Source organism: Rana temporaria, chromosome 9 (genome assembly GCF_905171775.1).
Source record: "Rana temporaria chromosome 9, aRanTem1.1, whole genome shotgun sequence".
Taxonomy (NCBI): domain Eukaryota; kingdom Metazoa; phylum Chordata; class Amphibia; order Anura; family Ranidae; genus Rana; species Rana temporaria.
This window is the reverse complement of record NC_053497.1, coordinates 39,471,602-39,488,266: the sequence shown is the minus strand read 5'-3', so window position 1 is coordinate 39,488,266 and position 16,665 is coordinate 39,471,602. Positions and strand designations below refer to the sequence as shown.

General features: G+C 44.2%; 1 protein-coding gene across 1 annotated transcript in view; it reads right to left on the bottom strand.

Annotated features, from left to right (window-relative positions):
* Positions 1 to 16,665, bottom strand: part of LOC120913365 (cytochrome P450 2G1-like) — a 39,570-nt gene that overhangs the window by 19,609 nt on the left and 3,296 nt on the right. Inside the window, exons 2-5 of the mRNA XM_040323244.1 lie at positions 11,291 to 11,453; positions 10,583 to 10,732; positions 5,817 to 5,977; positions 3,872 to 4,048 (exon numbers count right to left, since the gene is read on the bottom strand). Of these exons, the coding sequence (XP_040179178.1) occupies positions 3,872 to 4,048; positions 5,817 to 5,977; positions 10,583 to 10,732; positions 11,291 to 11,453 (651 nt within the window). The remainder of the gene's footprint in view (positions 1 to 3,871; positions 4,049 to 5,816; positions 5,978 to 10,582; positions 10,733 to 11,290; positions 11,454 to 16,665) is intronic.

Here is a 16,665-nt window from a genome sequence, read left to right as displayed (position 1 = left end):
TGATTTTTTTTTTTTGCGTAAGTCGTCCGTGAATAGGGATGGACTTAAGTCACGTCTAAGTTAAAAAAAATGACGTCTTTGCGACGTCATTTAGCGCAATGCCCGGCGGGAAATTTAGGAACGACGCATGCGCATTTCATTCGGCACAGGGACGCGCTTCATTTAAATGAAACCCGCCCCCAACCCACCCAATTTCAAATACGCCGCCAGAAAAACACTATGCCGCTGTAACTTACGGCGCAAATTCTTCTTGGATTCGAATTTACGCCAGGTAAGATACGGCGGTGTAGCGTATCTGTGATACGCTGCGCCTGTCCAAATGTATGTGAATCTGCCCCATAGCTACCAGATTTTTTTTTTTTTTATTAGTTCTGGGCAAGGTAAAGGAAGGTTGGATTTATGTTTTAATTTCCAGTCCTGGGAGAATATACATAAGAGGCTCTAGATCTCTTGTTACTAGTGTCCAATAACGTAAGTGACCTTCTTGTGGTTTCCTATTGATTAAGCTGAATCACGTTGGTGAGCCTACTCCCATATACCAAAGTCACCCCTCAGGGAAATTCAAGTATATAAAGAACAATAAGAGTGACACACCAATGGTTTTATAGTCTAGAGAGGTCTTCCAGTAAATAATCAGGGGCCCGGATTCAGACAGAAATGCCTATCTTTAGGCGGGCGTAGCGTATCTCATATACACTACGCCGCCGTAACTTTGAGAGGCAAGTTCCGTATTCAGAAAGTACTTGCGCCCGAAGTTACGGCGGCGTAGCGTATATGGGCCGGCGTAAGCCTGCCTAATTCAAAGTAGGCTGGTAGGGGGCGTGTTGTATGGTAATTAATCGTGACCCCACGTATTGACGCTCCTTACGAACGGCGCATGCGCCGTCTGTGAAAGTATCCCAGCGCGCATGCTCCAAATCACGCCGCAAATAGTCAATGCTTTAGACGTGAACGTAACTTACGCACAGCCCTATTCGCGTACGACTTACGCAAACAACGCAAAATTGGACGCTGTCCCGACGTCCATACTTAACATTGGCTACGCCTCATATAGCAGGGGTAACTTTACGCCGAAAAAAGCCTTACGTAAATCAATCCACCGAGCGCACGTACGTTTCTGAATCGGCGTATCTAGCTCATTTACATATTCTACACGGAAATCAACGGAAGCGCCACCTAGCGGCCAGCGTAAATATGCACCCCAAGATACGACGGCGTAGGAGACTTACGCCGCTCGTATCTAGGCAACAGTGAGGCGTATCTGATTCTATGAATCAGGCGCAGAGATGCGACGCCTCACACTCAGAGTTACGACGGTGTATCTGGAGATGCGCCGTCATAACTCCTTTCTGAATCCGGGCCATTATGACCAACAGTTGCACAGCTTACACATAACAGGTTTAAGATAGATAGGTTCTGTTGGTTTGTTCTTAAAGTGGAGTTCCACCCTGAATTTTTTTTTTACACCAAAAAAAAAAAAAATGAAAAAAAAAATCATTTTTTTTTACTTACCCGAAATAGCGGTTGCTATGCGGAAGTCCCTAATCTGCCTCTTCATCCTCCGCGGTGGATTTTCTTCCTCGTCCTACACTAGTTTCTTCTTGTGAATGGGGCACGCTGCCTTCTGGGAACTATGTGTATCCCAGAGAGCAGCCGGCCCATTCACAAAGCGCCTCGCTCGCGCATGAGCAGTAGGAAACGCACAGCTTCACTGCCTGTTTCCCTTACTGTGGATGGCGGCGCCTGGAGCTGCCAGGATCGAGGGATCGGCATCGGCGGGAGCCAACATCGCTGGCAACTAGGACAGGCAAGTGTCCTTATTAAAAGTCAACAGCTACAGTGTTAATAGCTGCTGACTTTTAATTTTTTTTTTACTGGACCTCCGGACTGTGTGGCCGGAAGTGGGTGCAAATACCTGTCTTTAGACAGGTATCTGCACCCCCCTCCCCCCTGAAAGGTGTCAAATGTGACACCGGAGGGGGGGAGGGTACCGATCAGCGGGAGTTCCACTTTAGGGTGGAGCTCCGCTTTAATTGCAAAGTCCCTCTTTGCCATGAAAATTAACTTAATCCCATAAAAACATTTCTACTGCATTTGTGAAAAAGGCTTCCTTCAGGGCGCCCAAGAAAGTCCAGCAAGTGCCTGGACCGTCTCCTACAGTTGAATCAGCTGCGGGATCGGGGGACCACCAGTGAAGAGCTTGCTCAGGAATGGCTGCAGGCAGGTTTGAGGACATCTACACACACAGATAGGAGACTTTTGGAGGATGGCCTGGTCTCAAGAAGCAACTTCTCTCCAGGAAAAATCAGGGACAGACTGATATGCTGCAAAATGTACAGATATTGGACTGCTGGAGACTGGGGTAGAATCATTTTCTCTGATGAATCCTCTTCCGATTGTTTTGGGCATCTGAAAAAAACCTTGTCTGGAGAAGAAAAGCTATCATCAGTCCTGTGTCATTCCAACAGTAACGCATCCAGAGACCATTCATCTGTGGGGCTTCTCAGCCATGGGAGTGGGCTCACTCACAATTTTGCCAAATAACACAACCATGAATAAAAAATGGTACAAAATCATCCTCCGAGAGCAACTTCTCCCATCCATCCAAGAACAGTTTGGGGACAAACAATGATTTTTTCCAGCATTATGGAGCACCTCATAAGGCAAAATTAATAACTAAGTGGCTTGGGGAACAAAACATGGCAATTTTGGGTCCATGGCCAGGAAATTACCCAGACCTTCATCCCATTGAGAATTTGTGGTCACTCCTCAAGAGGCGGGTAAACAAAACAAAAAAAAAACGAATTCTGACAAACTCCAAGCATGGATTATGCAAGAATGGGCTGCCCCCAGTCAGGATGTGGCCAAGTAGTTGATTGACAGCATGCCAGGACAAATTGCAGAGGTCTTGAAAAAGAAGGGTCAACACTGCAAATGCATAAACTTAATGTAACTGTCAATAAAAGCCTTTGACACTTATGAAACGCTTGTAATTACCGTATTTATCGGCGTATACCGCGCATATTTTTGCCCTGAAATTCAGGGCAAAATCGTGGGTGCACGATATACGCCTATACCCGCTTCCCGCGCCGAGTTTGAACTACTGCACCGGCATATACCGAGCGCAGTACACTCGTGTATAGTCGGGCAGGCTCGGCTCCTCTCGCAGTCACGTCCTGGACGTACAGGACGCACAGGACGTGACCGCGAGAGGAGACGAGCCTGCCCGACTATACACGAGTGTACTGCGCTCGGTATATGCCGGCGCAGTAGTTCAAACTCAGCACGGGAAGTGGAGATCGAGCAGGGAGGACACCGCAGGAGGACGCCGGACCCGACGAGGAGGACACCACCGAAGCCGCAGACGGACGCTGGACCCGACGAGGCCACCGATGGACGCCGCGCAAGACACCAAAACTGTAAGTACTAAAATCTTTTTTCCACAGGAATGCGGGTCCACTTTAGGGGTGCGCGCTATATGCCGGAGCGCGCAATACCCCGATAAATACGGTATACTCCAGTATACCATAGTAATATCTCACAAAAACATCTAAAAACACTGAAGCAGCAGACTTTGTGAAAATGTATATTTGTGTCATTCTCAAAACCTTTGGACACGGCTGTATGTAAAAAATCTGAATCCCCAGTAAATGGCTGGGGTTTAGATTTTTCCACCCCCTCCAGCCTGGCACCATAAGGCAGCTGTCTAAGCTGCCTCATGCTGGCGCTGGCCCTGCACTTGGGTGTGCTTGGGTCTCTGAAACCCAAGGAGTTCTGCATCTTTTAGATTGCTTTTAGTAAGCTATGTTTTCTAGAATAGCATACAGTAAATACAGTAGATACTTTGATTATGACAAAAGCAAATTCAAACCTGTTGAATTTTTAGTAGGAACACATCAATATAGTCTCGTGGCGAGGAAGGGTCTAGAGTCTTCTCATGTTCTCTTACTATCTCCTCCGCATAGTCCAGCTGTGCTTGGTAATTTTCGGTGAGTTTATGGTGAGGTCCAGGAAAATATTTCAAGATGGAAGGTATGAAATTGTACATCTGTGATGGGACATTAATGTAATGCTTGGTTTTTAATGAGCAGGAATGAGTACAGAAATGAAAATAAAATGTAAACAATGGAATACCTTACTAAAGGTCAGGTTGTGTCTGCAGATTTGCCTCCAGAGTAACACAGAATACCAGTTTATTCAATAATGTGTATTAAAGTACCAATATACGGTAATTAAATAGTGCATAATGTATTTTTGCTACATTATGAATCAAGATGTCCTATATGTTTGGAATTTTTCACAACACTGTCTGTGAATACTAAAATTACAAAATGCATATCAACCCATGTTAAAAGCATGCATTAAAGCGGGGGTTCACCCTAAAAAAAAAAAAAATTCTACCATGCTATCCAGCATACTAGCGCGAGCTACAGTATGCCTTTATTTATTTTTTTGGCGCCATACTCACAGTTTAATCCCTTAGTTAAGTTTCAGACTCCCCACGGGGAGTAGGCGTTCCTAGGCAGAGGGGAAGATGATTGACGGCCGGCTATGGCGCGTCACGCTTCCCGAAAATAGCCGAAATAGGACTTGGCTCTTCACGGCGCCTGCGCAGTCAGCTCCTAGTCTGTGTGCAGGCGCCGTATAGCGCCGTGAAGAGCCGAGTCCTACTCCGGCTCTTCTCGGGAAGCGTGACGCGCCATAGCCGGCAGTCAATCATGTTCCCCTCTGCATAGGAACGCCCATTCCCCGCGGGTGTCTGAAATTTAACTAGGGGATTAAACTGTGAGTACGGCGCAAAAAAAATAAAATAAAGGCATACTTTAGCTGACGCTAGTATGCTGAATGGCAAGGTAGAAACTTGTTATTTAGGGTGAACCACTGCTTTAATATGTACTGAGTGTGAATTGGCCGCTAGAAGAAACACTGAGGGGAAGTTAAACTGGTGATATGTGGGGAAATCAGTGTACATTCTCCAGGTTTTAAACCTTCCCTACTTTATCAAAAATTAATAAAAATATTTAGATACACCCAATTAGAGAGTAGCAACAAAAAACATGAATTTTGTAAAAGCTTATCACATACAAGAGATGTTCCAACATGAAATCTCTGTGTCAGGAGCTTGTTAAATGCTTCTGTTCTTTGATAGCTGCTGGTCTCATTCCAGCATCCTGATTTTGGCTATGATGCATCCCTTTCTGTCTGTCCACTTGCAAGGTGATTGATGTGGTAAATCCCTGGGTGAGGACCAAACCTGATTTAAGCCAGCTAAGCCTGCAGTCTCATGCTTTTGATAGCACTAGTTGTAAGTGCTCAAGCTGCCTGTTTGCCTGTCCTGCTCTGCTGTTTGAACCTTGCCTGCCTTGTACCTGGACTGTCATTGAACCATTCTGCCTGTCTGCCAGCTGCAAGTACCTGTTTGCTTTGCTTAGTTCGCGCCTGCCCCAGCACTATAGCATTGTGTATAAGTCCTCGGGGCAACCAAAAACGGGTAGACCTGCTTGCCTTATGGGAAAGGGGGCTGTTATTGGTGAAAAACCCAGAAGCTAGCTATAGTGTCTGACCACTTAGAGGTCAGTGTGACACCCTGTGGTACATTGATGATTCCTTAGAAAAATAGATTCCTTAGAAAAAGAGAATAAAGCCTTTACAGTGCACGTTCCACATCCACACTTCAGCTGAGTCGTAAAAAAAAAGACAATCTAAGGTCTTGGTGTTCCAGAGATTCCACTAAGGAATCACCAGCCACTATTCTATTGGCCTGTGTACAGTCAGCTCAGTTGATAATTCTCTTTTGGACACATCACAAATTTTACCTGAACCCAGATATTGTCCACCCGCCGGAGATTCTCGGCCACCAAGTCCAGTAGTGTCTGCAGCTTTGGATCTGTATATTCAAACCTTCTCCCAAAAATGACTGAACAGATGACATTAGAAACTGATCGACGGATAAAGAATGTTGGATCGAAGACAGTACCTAAAAAACATATAACAAGAAAGTGAGGATCAAGGCTAATGTTAGGACCACCAAAAAGATAGCATAAACAGCAAAGATTATCAGGAGATGGGGCAGTTCAAATACCCAATGAGTCCAAAGAGGCAATGAGCTAATCTGTCTATATATGTCAGCAATGCAAAGAATTATATATATTCAGTTTTAGTTGTTAGTCATTTACAGCTTAACCACTTAAGGACCTTGACTGTTTTTCAGATTTGGTGTTTACAAGATTAAAATATCTTTTTTTTCTAGAAATTTACTTAAAACCACCAAAAATGATATATTTTTTTTCGAACACCCTAGAGAATAAAATAGCGGTCATTGCAATACTTTTTGTCACACCGTATTTGCGCAGCGGTCTTACAAGAGCAAAAAAAATAAGACAACAGTAAAGTTAGCCCAATTTTTTTTATATTGTGAAAGATACTGTTACGCCGAGTAAAATGATACCCAACATGCTTCAAAATTGCACCCGCTCTTGGAATGGCGTCAAACTTTTAACCTTAAAAATATCCATAGGCGACGTTTAAAAAATTCTACAGGTTGCATCTTTTGAATTACAGAGGAGGTCTAGGGCTAGAATTATTGCTCTCGCTCTAACGATCGCGGTGATACCTCAGTTGTGTGGATTGAACACCGTTTTCATATGCGGGCGCTACTTACGTATGCGTTCGCTTCTGCGCGCGAGCTCGTCGGGACGGGGCGCTTTAAAATGTTTTATTTTTTATTATTTCTTTTTATTTATTTTATTAATTTTTACACAAAAATAAATAAATAAATGGGTCACTTTTATTCCTATTACAAGGAATGTAAACATCCCTTGTAATAGAAAAAAGAATGACAGGTCCTCTTAAATATGAGATCTGGGGTCAAAAAGACCTCAGATCTCATATTTAGACTTAAATGAAAAAAAAAAAAAGTGGTCATTTGAAAAAATGACAATTAGAAAATATTGCTTTAAGAAGCATGGGCGGAAGTGACGTTTTGACGTCACTTCCGCCCTGCTATGCTATGGGGACGGGTGGGGACCATCTTGCCCTCACTCATATCCCAGCCGAGGAGAGGACCCAATTGCCTCCGCTGCTGCCAACGGCTCCGGTAAGCGGCGGAGGGCGCGGGAGGGGTCCCCTCTCCCGCCACCAATAACGGTGATCTCGCGGCGAATTCATACTCCATGTGTGATACCCACTACCGACACCTGAATACTGTTCGATATACACACCCCTGACCCCTTCACTCTGTGTGATTCTCACTCCTGGCCCCCACACTTGGTGTGATATGCACTGCTAATCTCTGTACTCTTTGTTGTTCCCTGCTGAGTCCTAAACTTTGTGTGATGCACACCCTGAGCTTTGCACACTATGGAGGGGGGGGGGGGGGGGCTGTACTGGGGGTCTTCATTGTATTGGGAATGTGTTCTACTTTATTGTAGAATTCCTAGTGCTCCCTCTTTTCTTGCACAGTGGGGTTCACCGACAACCTATAGACTTATGATTTTAAATTATTGGCTGATCATTTCTCCTACTTTGGTAGCTTCTTGTGTAAGTTGGTCTAGTGAATTATTATCTTACAAGCTATGTGTATGTATGATATCATACATAGTTACATAGTTACATAGTTACATAGTTAGTCAGGTTGAAAAAAGACACAAGTCCATCCAGTTCAACCACAAAAAACAAAATAAAAAAACACAGTAAAATCCTATACACCCAACTCCATACCCACAGTTGATCCAGAGGAAGGCAAAAAACCCCAGCGGAGCATGATCCAATTTGCTACAGCAGGGGAAAAAATTCCTTCCTGATCCCCCGAGAGGCAATCGGATTTACCCTGGATCAACTATACCTACAAATCTTAGTACTCAGTTATATTCTGTACATTTAGGAAAAAATCCAGACCTTTCTTAAAGCAATCTACTGAGCTGGCCAGAACCACCTCTGGAGGGAGTCTGTTCCACATTTTCACAGCTCTTACTGTGAAAAAACCTTTCCGTATTTGGAGGTGAAATCTCTTTTCCTCTAGACGTAAAGAGTGCCCCCTTGTCCTCAGTGATGACCGTAAAGTGAATAACTCAACACCAAGTTCACTGTATGGACCTCTTATATATTTGTACATGTTGATCATATCCCCCCTTATTCTCCTCTTCTCAAGAGTGAATAAATTTAGTTCCTCTAATCTTTCCTCATAGCTGAGCTCCTCCATGCCTCTTATCAGTTTGGTTGCTCTTCTCTGCACTTTCTCCAGTTCTCCTATATCCTTTTTGAGAACTGGTGCCCAAAACTGAACTGCATATTCCAGATGAGGTCTTACTAATGATTTGTACAGGGGCAAAATTATATCTCTGTCTCTGGAGTCCATACCTCTCTTAATACAAGAAAGGACTTTGCTCGCTTTGGAAACCGCAGCTTGGCATTGCATGCCATTATTGAGCTTATGATCAACTAAAACCCCCAGATCCTTCTCCACTACAGACCCCCCCCCCAGTTGTACTCCCCCTAGTATGTATGATGCATGCATATTCTTAGCCCCCAAGTGCATAACTTTACATTTATCTACATTAAACCTCATCTGCCACTTAGTCGCCCAATCAGACAGAGCATTGAGGTCGGCTTGTAAATTGGAGACATGAGAATGTTTTTGATATATGTATTCACATTTCAGACCGAGCACCAATTTTCCCTGAAGAAAATTAAAGGGGTTGTAAAGGAAATTTTTTTTTTCATAATAAGCATCCTTTACCTGCAGACATTCCTCTTTTCACTTCCTCATTGTTTGCTTTTGCTCAGAAGTTGCTCTATTTCTTCTCTGTTCTGTTCACTTCCTGCTTGTCTGATTGCTACTGACCACCGTGATGGGAGGCTTTACTACCGTGGTCAGTAACGTGCTCACCCCCTTCTGGGAACTACATCTGTGTGGCAGGACGCTCTCTACGTGTTAGAGACTTCAAGGAGGTGTGAATTACTGGGCGTGCCGCAGTTCAAGTTGGGAAATGTAGTTCTTACATGAACGAGCGATGCAAACCAGGAAGTGAATGAGAGAACAGAAACTAGAACGCCGGAGGTGATATAGATGAAGGAATTTAATAGGTAATTACTTGTTTTTTAATAGAATCATTACACTATTCTGTCTGTCTACCTTGCAGACATTGGCCCAGATTCACAAAGAGTTACGCCGGCGTATCAGTAGATACACCGACGTAACTCTGAATCTAAGCCCGTCGTATGTTTAAATGTATTCTCAAACTGAGATACACTTAAACATGCTTAAGATACGACGGTCTGCGTCGTCGTATCTTAGGGTGCAATATTTACACTGGCCGCTAGGTGGCGCTTCCATTGCGGTCGGCGTAGAATATGCAAATGAGTCGTTACGCCGATTCACGAACGTACGCTTGCCCGTCGCAGTAAATTTACGCCGTTTCCGTAAGAGATACGCTGCGTAAAGATAAACATGCCCCCTAGGTGGCATATCCAATGTTAAGTATGGCTGTCGTTCCTGCGTCGCAGTTTGAAAATTTTACGTTGTTTGCGTAAGTCGTCCGTGAATGGGGCTGGACGCCATTTACATTCACGTCAAAACCAATGACGTTCTCACAAGTAACCCCAGTTCTTTACAAGTCTAGGAACACCACTGAATATTTATGAATCTTCTGTAATATCAGTGATAGGTTTGTTTCATGGCAGAGAATCTAAGCAGGTGACACATAAAATGGGAGCACCACATTGTAGGGCTTGCGGTTGGTTCAGGTAGCAGATAAATATAATCAAGCATCCAGACAGAAGGTCAAGGAAGACAAACGACCGCAACCAGGATACAATGATATTTTGGTTTTGTTTTTTTCATTTATTATCATTATGCCTCGTACACAAGCCCGGATTTTCAGAGAAAAAAACTCAGAAGGGCTTTTTTTCTAGGAAAGTCCGATCGTGTGTAGCCTCCTTTGGACTTTTTTTTTTTTTTTCGAAAGTTCCGACGGACCTTAGATAGAGAACCTGTCGTCTTTCTTTCCATCGGACTCACGGTGGACTTTTGCATGGTCAAAAGTCTGACGGTGTGTACAAGGCATAATTGTAACCAGTTCGATTTCCTAGTCTATAACAACTTAGAATAACTTCAGATGCTCCGCACATACAGTATACAGCATCGTCTAATTCAAGACCCTTCAATCTCTTCCAGGGCACAGGGTCTTCACCTCTGCAGAATGATTTTGATCTCACAGCAATCGAGACCCTTTTATCTGATTGGGTAGGATAGGGCCAAATGTTGGAAGGACCCCTTATGGCTCATTTAAGACCTCCTCTGCTGGTGATTTCCACTTAGATCTCATATTCCAAGGAATTTATTTAAGAGCTGCATCAGAATGTTTATCTGGTCCTCAACCAATATTTTTATTGTCCTCCAGAATAATATAGGTGGTTAACTTCTACCTGGATCACTCATATCTGTAGTAGATTAAGGCTCCTGCAGCCAAGTCATAGGCAACCAAGTCTTAAGGCAAGTGCAAATCATTAGACACAGTCTACCAAACATTGTCTGTAGCAACTGTACTTTACACCTACTGTAATGTGAAAGCTATCTGCCCACCTTTGGTTTCCTGAAAAAACTCCAAAAGATGCTGGACTTCTTCTTGTATACGTTCCTCAATGCTCCTTTTACCCATTCCAAAGTTGCGCAAGGTGGTCAAAGAGAATCGCCTGAGTTCCTTCCAGCGTTCACCATTGCTAAAGGCAAGTCCTAGTACAAAGCAAAAATTATATGTCAACCCCAGAGTTTATATCTAAATATTGCCTTTTCTTAAAGAAACTCAGAGAGCTGAGACAGATAAACTTGCCCTTTGTAGCTGGCCTGCTAAAATAATGTAAAACAGCAAAGGACACAAAATTAAAACTTTTGTCTTTTTATTTTTTATCTACAATTAAGCTCCAATGGGGGAGGGGGGGGTTGAGATATTTCAGTAGAAGTGTCCTCCCTATCCATGCGCCCAGCCCCTTTCAGGACAGCGGACTCATGGACTCCTATGGTGGGGGCAAGAGGGGGGTGTATTTTTTTGAAGCACCTGATTATAGCCAGAGCAAAAAAAAGTAACTTTTTTTGTTACGCAAAATAATAATTTGAATGCATGATGCTGACCTATATCTAAATACTTCCTGTTGAATTTTTAATGGTATGCCTAAATTAAAGGGGTTAATCCAGAAGACAACGGCAAAAAAGGATTAAATAAAAGATTTCTTGCATCACATTGTAATAAATATAAAGAATAGGATAACGATTGACTTGTAAAGAAGAACTGACCATATCCTTTGCTGGTAAGATCTACAATTGGGACCTCTGCTCTGCCACTGAATTTCTCTGCATGGTCAACTAAAGCTTCCTTCACAGCCTTGTATCCGACCAGCACCACTGCAGGCTGTGGCCCGATGTACAACGTGTAGACAGGTCCATATTTCTTACTGAGCTGGAAGAGGAAGAAAGTTAGTTACATATCCATTTACCATTACATTTTTCAAAATGTTGCATTTTGTATGGGGACATCTGGCTCCAAACGGAATCTTTAAAATGCAACGCTACATTTTTGTGTTTATAGCTAAAAGTATCCTAGAAGTCAACCAAATTCAAATAGACATTTTAGCACAATATTCTTTATTTGGGAATATATGAGTTTTTCACCTCACCCAATGTTTGGTGGCTGCTCCAGTGGCTTCTGATTGCCCAACAAATAAAATTTAGAATACTAACAATAACATACAAAGCCATGAACACCCACCCCACCCTCTCCAGCTAGATCACCAACCTCACCTCAAAATATCAACCACACCATTCTTTCCTCCCAAGATCTCTCATTATCTAGTTTTCTTGTCACACCCTCCCGTGCTACGCTCCAGGATTTCTCCATATCCGCTCCCATGGGACCGGAGACCAAACTCAAAGGCCGCGTACACATATTAGGATCGCAAGGGGAGACCGGTCTGAAGGACCGTTTTCATCAGTCCAAACCGATCGTGTGTGGGCCCCATAGGTTATTTAGCCTTCGGTCAAACAAATGAGAACTTGCTTTAAAATTGAACCGATGGACTGGTAACCGATAGGTCACTACCGATCGTTAGTATGAAAAACCAATCGGTCAAAAACCCACGCATGCTCAGAATCAAGTCGACGCATGCTTGGAAGCATTTAACTTAGTTTTTTTTAAGCACGTTGTTGTGTTTTACGTTACCGCGTTCTGATATCTGATATCTCTGGAACGCGATACCCAAATCTGTATCAATACCTTCTTCTCCGCCCACCTTAGGCAATCCATAAAAGCTCATCTCTTCAGGGAAGTCTATCCCGCCTCCACCTAAACATTGTACTTTTATTTTCTCCATTAGTTTATCCCTCAATAATAATGTCTTTTGTATTTCTTGCTTTTGGTTTTGAATTCTAAGTTCTCACAAGCAGTTTCTCCCAACCCTCCTGTAATGAATTGTATTGTAACTGTAGAGGCGTGATAGATCATGAGCATTATTGTGGGCCCTGGTGCTCCAGTAATGGGCATGTCATTCATTGCAGACTGTGCCTTGTGAATGGCTAAGCTGGGGGAGGAGTGCAGCGTCCCACTCAGGACATGTGGGAACTGCAAAAGTATTACTTCTTTGTCATTGCTATATTGCATGTCATTTTGCATTGCTACACCTGTGGTATCCCTGTTCATAGGTTGGTCAAGTGTGCTTCATACTTCCCACCACAAGATGGGGATAGCACCACTCTGGGATATCTATCCCAGCTCAGGTTTATCTGTGGTCAGTTGTTCAGTTCAGGGAGAGTGTGCAGGGAGAAAGCAGAATGTGAAGGTGAGAGAAGGTCAGTCTAGAGAAGGGACAAATTGGAACTGCTAAAATCAAAGGATAAAAGCCAGTAATCGGCAGCAAGGACCTTTGAGAATAAAGGTGAAGGATTTCTTAGCCACCGGCAACCTCACCAATGTCACTGGATTCAAAAGGGACCAGAAAAACAAGTAAGCATTATACTGAACTACAGCCTGAGTCCAGGCCTACTAAAGCCTATTAGCAGTGGATCAGCAGAATTCCTCTATTTACCCAGAGACTGTATTCTAACTGGATGTTTGTACTGCAACCAAAACCAGTCACAGTAAAAGTTGTGAGTTGTATCCTACCACTGTCTACCTCATTCTTCAACATCGCTACTACAACTGGTTGTACCACTATTAACGGTACTGGCGTCACGACAAATACCATCAAGGGACCCAGCCGCCACAAGCACTCTAAACACCCCTGTCATCACGGGCACCTCAACCACCATCTTGGCTGGCGTTTCCCTATCACAGAGCGTGCCCCGGAGGATTTCGTGCTGTCTTCCCCTTCACTGTGCGACCGGCCCAGGGAGGCTTTCTGCTAACCGTGAGTAAACCAATGAACCGTATTATTGCGGTCTCTCATCGGCCCACCGTGCACCTCACGTGTTCCCCTGCGGTTCTGGCACGTCGCAGGAGGTGAAGGCACAACGCCGGAACTGTTGTCTGTAATAGACACTAATCCAATGCGGCGGGAAGCCAGAAGTGCGGCTCTAATGTCGCGTACACACGGTCAGAATTTCCGACCGTGTATAGGCTCCTTCGAACATTTGTTGTCGGATAATCTGACCGTATGTACACAATTCAACGCACAAAAATTTGACGTATGCTCGGAATCATTGAACTTCATTTTTCTTGGCTCGTCATACATGTTATACGTCACTGCGTTCTTGACGTTCGGAATTTCCAACAACATTTATGTGACCGTGTGTATGCAAGACGAGTTTGAGCAAACATCCGTCGTAAAACAAATCCACGGTCTTGTTGTCGGAATGTCCGATCGTGCGTACGCGGCATTAGTGTACTGTTACAATAACTCCTACTCGGTAGTAGAGTTTGACCGATTATCGGTGAGGACGATGTTCTTTTGAAGCATTGGTGTTGGTCACAAACTTACCGATGTTACTGCTTTAAAGGGTTGTACTGGGGTGATGTCTGCAGCTGCAGGCATCATCCCGGGAGCATTCTTTAGATTGGACGGTCGGCTTTCTTGTAACAACTGATGCAGCTCAGCAGCCACTCAGCTGTTATTACAAGCCGTGGGAGGGGACACCCCCCTCCACCCGGTCTCCTATCCCACTGGGAATCCAGAGCAACCAGCTGGCCGAAGACCCAAACAAAGCAGATCGGCTTTGTTCGGATCTAGTTACCCGGAAGCGATATCTTGACATCAGCTCCGGATTACTGGCATCCTAAAGGCGCCAGTTTTAAAAATTAGGAAATATTCAAAAATGCCAATCTTGACGTTTTGAATACTTTCAAGTGCAGAGGAGGGTTTGGGGTTTATAGACCCCAGATCCCTCCATAAAGAGTACCTGAGCTGTCTATTACGGTCACAAGGGATGTTTACATGCCTTGTGAGAGCAATAACAGTGATTAAAAAAACAAAATAAAATTTAAAAGGACAATGTAAAAATAAAAAGTTAAAATGTACAGAATATCGGCACCTGATATCAAGTATCGGCCTGAAAGGCAGCGAAAAATCTGTATTGGCCCTGAAAAAAAAGATATCGGTCGACACCCTACCCAGTAGTACTTTAACCACAAGAGGAAATTACAGAGATAATCACTTTATGTAACAATAACAAAAGCCATCTTTGGAACCGAGTCAGTCATATCACTCTCTATGTGATAATAATTGCTGAGCTTTCTGCATAGCTGAGCAATAAAATGTATGCGCCAGTTATATGTAGAACATATCTGCAAGGCCATCTAATCAAGTGTTGCTATAAATAGCAGTCATTCTTTTTCTAAGCCTATTTTTAGAACATTTCCGGTTTTAGATTGCTCACCGACAAACATGTTCTAGCCATCTCCAGAGGAAACCTATTGCACAGAAAGCAGATATAAACTATATTGCTGAAATCTATAAAGAGCTTATCAACAAGATAATGAAATAAAATTGGAGGTGTGGCCTGGCTGAGGCAGCCATTCATCTCACTTCATGCACATGGGTCTGCTTCATGATGTGTAGCTTATTGATCGTTTCCTTTGACAATGAAATATCAAGTTTCAAAGATGTAATAATAATAATCATGGCTACCTAGCATGCTAATAAAAAGCTAGAAGAGGATTAAAAGTCCAAAAAACAATTTTTGGGGTCTACAGAGTATCCAAAAACAGAAGCTTCCTAATTGTGAATGTTACCATTGACTTTTGGAATGTAATTTTGTCAAGAAGTTGTCTTGCTCTGCTCTCTTCCCCTTTGTAATTTCTCCCATTTTTAACCCCTTTGTGCCTAAGGGTAAAACAAATCATAGGCCCAGATTCACAGAGAGCACGGCGCACATTACGCCGCCGTAGAATAACTACTGTACGCTACGTCAACGCAGCGCAGAGAGGCAAGCATGGAATTCAGCAAGCCAGTGCTCCCAACGCTGCGCCAGCGTGGAGTGGGTTTCGAAGGCGTACGCCGGCGTAGGTGGAAGTGGGCGTGACCCATGCAAATGAGGCGTGACCCCATGCAAATGCTGGGCCGAGCGACAGACAGGTACGTATCACGAACTGCGCATGCGCCGTGACGTTGACGCATCCCCCTGCGCCTGCTCACAACCACGTCGAAACAACTGCCTAAAGTACGCCGGATCACTGCGTACGGCGTGAACGTAACCTACACCCAGCCAGACACACGTCCAACGTAAAATACGCCGGCTTGTATTCCCTGGTGCAGACCTTTGCATGTCTGCTGCTGGGTTGCGCCTCCTTTATGGGGAATAACTTTATGCCGAACATACAACTTAGGCGCACCTCGCGTAGCCTGCGTCGGGCGCACGTACATTCGTGAATCGCCGTATTTTCCCTAATTTGCATGTTTGAATGGCTAATCAATGGGAGCGGCACCATGCTCCCAGCCTAAGTGTGCGCCCACTCTACGCCGGCGTAAGCAAGATACGTCGGCGGGGTGTAGCCTGGTTTTAGGCGCATATCTGTTTGTGGGTCTGGGGCACAGATACGACGGCGCACTTGCGTCAGCGTAACTTGTTATACATCGGCGTAAGTGCTTTGTGAATCTGGGCCATAATGCCTAAGCCCAATTTTGCAACTTTGACATGTGTTAGTAAAGCTGTACATATCATCACAGCTACTTTCTGCATCCAGGTGGATTATACAGCGGAATCTCGGTTTACGAGTGACGCAGTTAACAAGCATTTTGAAAGACGAGCAATTATTTTTTTCAAAATCTAATTTTGTGAGCGCTCTCTTGCCGTGAGCTCCGTGACCGCGCCGCCAGTGTCCCGCAATCGGGTCACAGAGCTGAAGAATGGGGAGATGTTAGTGTAAACCCATCTCCCCGTTCTGCCTAGGTGACATTGTCACTGATCGTGTTCCCTGTCATTGGGAACAACGATCAGTGACATGTCACGACAAGCCTAAAAGCAAAAACGCTAATTTTAGTCTCATCTGACCAGAGCACCTTCCACATGTTTGCTGTGTCCCCCACATGGCTTCTTGCAAATTGCAAATGGGACTTCTGGTTTTCGTTCAACAATGGCTTTGTTCTTACCACTCTTCCATAAAGGCCAGATTTGTGGAGGGCACAACTAATAGTTGTCCTCTGGATAGATTCTCCCATCTGAGCTGTGGAGCCCTGCAGCTC